General features: G+C 50.0%; 1 protein-coding gene across 1 annotated transcript; it reads right to left on the bottom strand.

The window, feature by feature from the left end:
- Window positions 1–3,370: 3,370 nt before the first annotated feature.
- On the bottom strand, window positions 3,371–5,192 carry LOC132480066 (E3 ubiquitin-protein ligase RING1-like). Its single transcript, XM_060083918.1, has 2 exons — window positions 4,922–5,192; window positions 3,371–4,825 (listed from the first exon to the last, which is right to left on the bottom strand). The coding sequence occupies exons 1-2, from the start codon at window positions 5,001–5,003 to the stop codon at window positions 3,687–3,689; spliced, it is 1,221 nt and encodes a 406-aa protein (XP_059939901.1). The 5' UTR covers window positions 5,004–5,192; the 3' UTR covers window positions 3,371–3,686.
- Window positions 5,193–9,431: the final 4,239 nt, after the last annotated feature.

Genomic DNA, 9,431 nt, shown 5'->3' with positions numbered 1-9,431 from the left:
ATGGAGAGTTGGGGAAGGCGGTTGGAAAAATAAATATTAGACGAGAGAGAAAATGGAAGGACTGAGCTGGTTGGTTATCAGTGGAAAGATCTTCCAAACAGGGGCACTCTTGGTGGGAAGAAAGAATTTTTGCTGGAAAGTGATCCTCAATGCAGGAGAAATCTGGGAAAGAAAAAATAATTTCTTTGCTAGAGGAAGCTCCTAAAAGGAGCGGGAGGGGCGTAATCAAGGAGTCTGGGAGGGCTTTTTGGTTTTGCTGGAAGATCCTAAAAGGAAACAAATCTGGGTCCCCTAAAGGGAGGGGGTCTCTTCAGAAGGAAAGGAGATTTTAGCACCAGGGGCCTAGAAAGCAGAGGGCGAATGCAAGGCCGACATGCAGAAAGTGCGGAGGTCGGGTAGGGCCCGCGGCGCGAGCTGGGGAGCTGTGAGGGGGCAGTTGGGGCCTCGGGGGCGGGGCGGGATAGGAAAGAAAAGTCGGCCCGGGCCTCTAAGGAGAGTCTTCTCCAAGGGGCAAGGGGCTGCGGGGATGCAGAAGGTGCGTGACGCGGTGCGAGGGGCACCCGCCGCGCCTGCTGCGCCCCTCGAAAGGGAGACTGGGCCCCCCTGAAGAAGAAATATAAACGAATTCGATTTTAAAAGGGGAGAGGGGTTGAAGAATGAGGAAGGGGCGGGAAAGGACGGGGTAGGGAGGAAGGAGAGGGGGGCAGGGGCAGCAGCAACCGGGTTTTACCTGACCCTGGGGTCTCGCGGGCCGGGCCTCGTGCCTTGCGGGCCTGCCGGCAGCCGCCGCCTCCCCTGCGCCGCCCGCCGGCCGGCCGGCCGGGCGCGCACGCGCAGCCGGGCCCGCTCCTGGGGCTGTCCGCTCACCCGCAGCGCAGGCGCGCGTGCGTGGCCGCTGGCCGCCTCGCAGCGCCCGAGCTTCCGGCGCGTGTCGCCCGGCCGCGCATGCTCTGAGGCTATTAGGCCGCCGCCGAGGGGCGGGGCCACGCGGGGGGCGGGTCTTGGCGTGTTCAGGTGACCAGTGGCGGGCGGGAAAGGAGGCGGTTGGTCGCCATTTTGGAAGGAGGGCGGTTGAAGGCGGGAGAGTGTGAAGGGGCAGCGGGAAAGGAGCTGCGGGGGGAGGGGCCGGCACCCCACGACCCACACACCGAGGCCGAGAGTCGGGCAGCTCCGGCCATTGTTCCTTGAGAGCGTCGTTCGGACGCAGCATGGGGAGCTGCGGCTCCCCGCGGGCCGCTCTGAGCTGCAGCCTCCCGCGATGCAGGGGAGGGGGTTGAGAGTAGGGGCCGCCCTCGCATTGTCGTGGGGCCTAGCGAGGCAGTCCCCCGTGCTCCCGAGGGGCCACCGAGGCCTTCCTGGCCGTGGGTTGGGAAGATGTGGGGCTGCAGAAGCACAAAGCGGGACGCAATCTGCTCCGCCTTTCTTTAAGCAAACCCTGAACCACCTGTGGGTCCGGCTATGTCCTGAGCTGTGCCGCCGGACAGAAGGAAACCGGGAAGAGCAATGGCCCGGGGTGGAAGGTGGGGGCGTGCTGATCGGCCAAGAAGTCTGAACCGTGGAACGACTTAGAAGGGGAGTTCATTCCTTAGAAATTGCGCCCTGAAAACCTATGGAGACAGCAGATTTGTGGTTGCCTGGGGGCGGGAATGGGTATCGACTAGTAAACAAACTCGAGGGGATCTGATTGGGGTGATGGACATATTCTGAAAGTGGGTTGTAGCAATGGCCGCACAACGTGGTGACTTTACTAAAAATCCTTGTATTTTACACTTCAAATGGGTGACTTTCATGTAACTTCTATCCCAATAAAGTTTTGATGTTTTAAAAAATTGATCCCTGGGGTAGGTAGAGCAGAGAGGAGAGGAAAAGGACTGGCATTCCACTTTTGGATTCCTTCATTCAACAAATATTGTTTATGGAGTTTCCGTTTTGTTCTGAAATACCGCAGTATACGAGTCAAACATCCCTGCTCTGGTTTATGTTCTAGAGCAACGCTGTCTGGTAGAAATAGAATACAAGCCCCAAGTGCCAGTCACAAAGTTTTACATTTCCTGGTAGGCATATTTTTTAAAGGTTAAAAAAAAGTGAAATTAACTTTAATAATACAATTTAACCCTAAATGTTATTTCAACAGGTAATCAATACAAAAATTTTTAATGAGATAATTTACTTTGGGGGAGACTTTACAATCTGGTGTATATTTTTACATTTACAGGACATCTCTGTTCAGACCAGCCACATTTCAAAGGCTCCATAGCCCAATGCGGCTAACGGCTTTGGTACTGAAGAGCAAGCATACCTTTAGTGGGGGACAGGCAAATACATTTAGAATGTAATGTGCTTATCCTTTTTGAAAAATGTAAGGAAAGAAGGTAGAGACTGTCCGAGGATTCTATTTTATATAGGTCAATAAAAGTCTCTCTGGCAAAGTTACACTGAGCAGAGACTGGAAAGCCATGAGGAAGGGAGCTATAAAAATATCTGGGGGAGGAGCAAGTGCAAAGGCCCTGAGGCAGGAAGAGGTGGGATCCATTTGAACAGCAGTGACCAGTGTGGTTAGAACGATGTGAGTAAAGGAAAGCGTAAACTAGGGGCATATTATGTAGGGCCTTGTAGGTTATGCAAAGACAGGGATTAAAAACCTGCCTTCGTTTTAGGAGGGATTCTTCATTTATATAGCAAACACTAAAAAATACTGAGTTTCAGCAGTGTGATCTCTTGGTGGAAGAAATGAGGACCCTGGCCAATGGGTAGATGCGAGTTTAAAGAACAGGACTTAAGCTCCTGAAGGAAACTGACATTTTCCTGTCCTTTGACAAACATTGATCACTTTAGGGACAGAGACAAGATCCTTGCAACACATAACACAAAGAAGTAGCATTCAGAAATTATTTTAGAAGACTACAAGTTAATGCGACAGCCCAATGAACAAATAAAAGATATGAAGAGGCACTTCCTACAAGAGGAAACATAGGAAAAGGGGCCTAATTGTAGCAAGATTTTAATGCAAATTAAAACCACAGATATTAGGTCACACCCACCAGTTTGGCACATTTTTACATTTTTTCTATCACGCAGAGCAAGGGGAACTCACAGTACTGGTCATGGGTAAACTTGGTACAATCACAGTGGAGTACAAATTGAAGATACTGAATAAAATAAAAGATGTGATGTGTCCCATGCCCCAGCAATCCAGGGATTGACGGTAGAGAAACTTGCTCATATGCACTAGGAGATGTGCACAAGAATAGTCATAAGCAGCAAGGTTTGTAATAAAAACAAACAAAAAAACCAACTTGGATTGGACGATTCTGGAATAGAAAAAGGACATTAGTGGAAAAACTAGTGAAATCTTTTTTTTTTTTTTTTTTCAAAGAGGAAAAAAAGCAAATTTGTTGTTGTTGGTAGAAGGGCATGAAGGGAAGGGCTCTTCACCCTTCCCAACATCTTGCATGGGTGGGAGGTTGGGGGCAATAGAAAAGGCAGTAGATGGGGGCACAGGCCCCACTCTGTACAATATAGAAGAATCTGATATAGATACTTTGTATAAAAGCCACTTGTCCTCATTTGTGTCCTCTTGCTGGCTGGCCGGGCTGGGGGGCTCTGGGAGACAAAGAAGCTGGGTGGGTGGGCCAGGACTCAGGAACACCCCATGGTCCCCATCCCCTGGCTGTCCCCTTGAGGGGTCACTTTGGATCCTTGGTGGGGGCATAGCAGAGCTCCAGTGGTCGGGACACTTTCCAGAACTTCTCATTCACCAGCTCCAGGGTTAGCGAGCCATTCAGTGTCGTGAAAGCTCCGCCCCCGGGGGCGATGTAGATGGTATACTGCTTTTCGCTGACACCTTCCAGACTGGGCAAGGCAGGCTCCTCAGGGCCGTCACCTCCTCCGGCACCCCCACCCTCCCCGCCTCCCCCATCAGGTCCTCCGGCGTCAGAGGCGCCCCCTCCAGGCCCTCCTGGCTCCCCGGCCTCTTGCTGCTGCCGCCGTTCGAGGGCAATGCGCAGGGCCAAGTACTTGGAGAGATGGTCCACTGTGGCATTCCCAGTTGTCTTCACATACCTAGTCTGGCAGTATTCTCCCTTCTCCACGAGCAGGGGGTGGGGCCGGAACACGTGCTCAATTTCTCCACCTGGCTCTGGGGGACTGGGAGCCCCGGGAGGGCTTGGGGGGCCCAGGGTTCCCCCTCCCAGGGTCCCTCCCCGGTCACCAGAGTCTTCAGAACCGGCACCCCCACCCACCCCACCAGTGCCACCTCCCCCTGTCCCTACACTGTTCCCCCCTGCGCCCCCTCCACGGGGTCGCTTGGGAGCAGGGCCTGGAGCAGAGTCAGGGGCGGAGTCTGAGCTCACATCCTCTCCATCCCCCTCTCCCTCCCCAGGCTCTCCTTCCCCCCCACTCATCGTTGTGGTCTGATCTGACCCAGGCATCGGCCGCCTCACACGCTGGGCCCTGTGCATGGCCTGCATGCGCAGCCCCTCCTCAATGCTGGAGCTCAGTGCCTGCTGGTTGTGCAGACGGCTGAGGCGGATGAGCACCCTGTCTTGGTGGGCCTCATATTCCTCCCGGCTGGGGTAGATCTTAGAGATCAGAGCATCGAAGTTGGGGTCTGGCCGCAGAGACCGCTTGGATACCAGCTTCTTTCGGCAGGTAGGGCACTCCTTGTTCCCGCTGCGCAGGGCCGTGACAATGCAATCAGAGCAGAATCGGTGGAGGCACTCCTTGGTTGTCATCGTATTCTTCAGCATGTCCAGGCAGATGGGGCACATGAGCTCTGAATGCAGTGACCGAGGGGAAACCGCAATCTCTGTGCCATCCATGATGGCTTCCTATGATGCGGAACTGAGAAACGGGGAAGGTAATTTCAGCCTGTTTACTATCTTTCAAATGAAGATAGTAATACTTGCTCTACCTCTCTGGCACGTCTGAGGGGTCCGGTGGAGCTCATAGAGACTCAGTTCCCACGTTTTGCTGGCATTCTGGGCATTCGCCGGCGTCGTCATGGTGATCGGGCACAGACCCCCACGAAGGCTCCACCGCCGGGGAGAAGGAGAGGTAGGCAGCTTCCAGCTGTCCGCGCTCCCGCCACTGCAGCGCCTCTCCCGGGGCCCGGGCTCCCCGGCCGAGTTCGCTCGGTCCGCAGCCGCTGCTCAGACAGCAGCTCCCGTTACCGACGCCACCGACGCCATGGCCCGGGCCTAGTGAAATCTTAAAGACTGAAATTCAATGCAGGGGACACGGGTTTGAGCCCTGGTCTGGGAGGATCCCACATGCCGCGGAGCAACTAAGCCCGTGTGCCACAACTACTGAGCCTGCGCTCTAGAGCCCGCGAGCCACAACTACTGAGCCCACGTGCCACAACTACTGAGCCCACGTGCCACAACTACTGAAGCCCACGCACCTAGAGACTGTGCTCTGCAACAAGAGAAGCCACCGCAATGAGAAGCCTGCGCGCCGCAACCAAGAGTAGCCCCCGCTCGCTACAGCTAGAGAAAAGTCCGCGTGCAGCGACGAAGACTCAACGCAGGCAAACAAGAAAAAAAAAATTAAATTATTGATGAAAGTTAAACTAAAATTCGGTAGTCACATTAAACTTAAATGTTAGTGATTAGATTATACTTTTTTACTAAATTTTGATTAAAATGTAGTAAATAAAAGTAAACAGTGAATTAAAATTAAATTTTAAATTATAAAATTACACTTTCCGTAGATGATGTTTTACAATTTTAATTCTACACTGAAAGGAATTCATGCAACATGTGTGTGGAGGTACCAAACGCAGGGCCTGGTGCATGGGAGATGCTCTGATGGGTGAGTTTCGAGGTAGGACGTGAGCTCAGGCTTAGAAGCTGGGGATGCTAACCTCTTGCCAGAGACCACACGCCATGGTGGAAGGAGCATGAGCTCTGAATCAAATATTTATCAGAAGCAGCAGCATCCCTGCCATGTGCCAGGCACTGTTTGAAGCCCTTTACATATATTAACTCACTTGAATCCTTATAAGCACCCTATGAGGCAGATAGTATTCTTATCCCCGTTTTCCAGATGAGTAAACTGAGGCACAGAGACACTCATCGAATCAATGGAGGAGTCAGGATCCAAAGACCTGGATTTGAACCCAGCCTAACCCACAAGCTATATGGCCTCAGTCGAACCTCAGTTTCTGCCCCACAGATTGAGGACAGCGACCCACTGTGTTGGAGGTCACAAAGAGAAAATGGGAGTACTTGGAAGAAAGCCCTCACTGAATCCTAACATATGCTGAACATATGTGAATGATTAAAGAGCCAGGAGGGAGGCTGGCAGTCCTGGCAGGGAAGAAGGCAGGAGCAAAGGTACTGAGGCCTCACCTTGAAGGCCAGGCCAGTATGGCTGTGTGGAAGTTGCTACAGGAGATGGGGAGTGAGGTGTGTTTGTGCCTGAATCCTGGATGCCTCCTGGAGCAGCCTTTTTCCTTCTGGTGCTTAGTGAGTGTGCCACTTGGTGGCCACAGGGCAGGGCACTCTTCTGGTAATGCTGGTTCCCATGGGTGGGGGCAGTGTGACTCTGAGGGGGGTCAGCTCCTTGGGTCAGGGCCTCCCACCCTGAAGACATGTCCCATTATCTCCAGTGGAGTCTCAGAATTCCCCCGAAACCCCCAGAGAAAACTCACCTCAATTTAGGAAAGCGAAATAGGTTGTAGAACTGGAAAGGACCAGAGATGTCATCTGGTCCAACCCTTTCAATATACGCAGATCAGGAGACTGAGGCCCAGAGAGGGCAAGGGACTTGCCTAAAGTTACACAGCGAGTCAGTGGCAGAAACAGGGCCAGATGCAGCTATCTTGACTCCTGGACCTGTGCTTTTTCCTCTCCCCCAGGTTTGTGTATGGGAGTATCTGGGTATTCACATGAATTGAACAGATGGGAGCAGGGGAGGGGAGCTGCCAGCCATATTGCACTAAAGGAGAATTGGGTGGTGCTTGCCTTGACAGTAAACAACAACCGCCATGCTATTAAATTATTTTTAGGTTTGACATTCAGCCATTTTACTGAATAAATGATTCAACCAAGTATTTCCTAAGTCTCTACTATATCTCCAGTAAGCTAAGCACCAAAGGAGATTATAGACAAAGACCCAAGAAATTGTCCCACCTTGTTAGGTCTTAATGTTTTTGTCCCCCCCTAAATTCATATGCTGAAACCTAACTCCCAATGTGATGGTATTAGGAGGTGGGCCTTTGAGATATGATTAGATCATGGGGGTAGAGCCCTCATGAATGGGATTAGTGCCCTTTTAATTTATTTATTTATTTACTTTTTTTTTTTTTTTTTTTTTTTGCGGTATGCGGGCCTCTCACTGTTGTGGACTCTCCCGTTGCGGAGCACAGGCTCCGGATGCGCAGGCTCAGCGGCCATGCCTCACGGGCCCAGCCGCTCCGCGGCACATGGGATCCTCCCGGACCGAGGCACGAACCCGTATCCCCTGCATCGGCAGGTGGACTCTCAACCACTGCGCCACCAGGGAGGCCCTTAATTTATTTTTTATTAAAATTTTTTTATTGAAGTATAGTTGATTTACAATGTTGTGTTAGTTTCAGGTGTACAACAAAATGATTCAGATATCTATCTATCTATCTATCTATCTATCTATCTATATATATATATATAATGTTCTTCTTCAGATTCTTTTCCCTTGTAGGTTATTACAAAATATTGAGTATAGCTCCCTGTGCTATACAGTAGGTCCTTGTTCATTATCTATTTTATATATAGTAGTGTGTACATGTTAATCCCAAACTCCTGATTTATCCCTCTCCTTTCCCCTTTGGTAACCATAAGTTTGTTTTCTACGTCTGTGGGTCTCTTTCTGTTTTGTATGTAAGTTCATTTGTATCTTTTTATTGACTCCACATATAAGCAATATCGTATATTTGTCTTTCTCTGTCTGGCTTACTTCACTTAGTATGATAATCTCTAGGCTCATCCATGTTTGGACGCGATTAGATCATGGGGGTGGAGCCCTCATGAATGGGATTAGTACTGTTTTAAAAGAGACCCTAGACAGCTCCCTCACCCCTTCCACCATGCGATGTTATAGCAAAAAAAAAAAAAAAACCAGCTGTCCATGAGGAAGCAATATCACCAGACATTGAATCTGCCAGCACCATGATCTTGGACTTTCCAGCCTCTAGAACTATGAGAAATACATGTTTATTGTTTATAAGCCACCAGTTTGTAGTATATTTGCTAAAGCAGCCTGAATGGACTAAGACACACCCTTTCCAGCTTCACAATTGTTGTCAGATAAGGTTGGAGAAGTAAAAAGAGCCACATAAAATAATAAAGAACAATGATCAAGGTTAGGATTGGCCATGATTAAAAATAACACTAGGCAAGTCTTTGCTGTACTCTGCCACACCTCCATCATCTTATAAGTGCATTTGCCCTTCAGTATCTTCTAGATGGACACCATCTCTTTTTATCTTTGAGTCTCCTGCAGTCAAACATTTACCAAATATTGAACACCTGCTCTGTGCCAGAATACTGCAGTAAACAATCAGAAAATCTCCCTGGTCTCATGGAATTTATGTTCTTGTGCAGAAGACAAGCAATAAACAAGGAAAGAGATAACAAGTTAACTCCAAAATGAGGTGAGAGCTATGAAAGAAATGAACACGACAGTGTGATAGAGAGGGTCTGGGTGCTTTAGAACCTGGCTGTTCAAAGCACGGTACCCAGACCAGCAGCATCAACAGCTTGTTAGAAATGCAGAAGCTCAGGCCCTATCCCAGACCTCCTAAGGCAGGAATTGTTGCATTTTAGCAACATTCCCATGGGATTCATGTGTACCTTGAATTTTGAAAAGAACTGCCTTAGACGCATGATCCACGAAGACTTTTCAGAGGAGGTGGCATTTGAATGGAGACCTGAAGGTTAAGAATCAGGCTGTCAAGCAGAGGTCTGGAGCAAGAATTCCAGGCAAAGGGAACTTCAAGTACAAAGGTCATTATGCCAAGTAGAGGTCTGAGGAGCTCAAAGAGGACCCGTGTGGCTATGGCAAGCAAGTTGAGGATACTGATGTGGTTAAAGAAGTGGCTGAGGGCCAACCAGAGCCTGGTGGGCCCTGGGAAGGAGTTTGGATAGCATGTGAAATCAACAGAATCCACTGAAGAGCTATATGCGAAGAGAGACACAATCTGATGGGCATTTACAAAAATGTCCCTCTGGGCCTAAGGGACTTCATACTGTGGCAACTTAGCTAAGCTGGAACCACATTTCTCAGAATTCCCTTCCATATATGGTCTGGGTTAGGCTTGGCCAGAGGAGAAATCCACACAACATTAAGATTCATTCAGTGATTTTTTATTTTTATTTTTTTTCGGTACGCGGGCCTCTCACTGTTGTGGCCTCTCCCGTTGCGGAGCACAGGCTCCGGATGCGCAGGCTCAA

This window comes from Mesoplodon densirostris, chromosome 19, assembly GCF_025265405.1.
Source record: "Mesoplodon densirostris isolate mMesDen1 chromosome 19, mMesDen1 primary haplotype, whole genome shotgun sequence".
In the NCBI taxonomy this organism is placed as follows: domain Eukaryota; kingdom Metazoa; phylum Chordata; class Mammalia; order Artiodactyla; family Ziphiidae; genus Mesoplodon; species Mesoplodon densirostris.
This window is presented reverse-complemented; position numbering and strand designations above follow the sequence as displayed.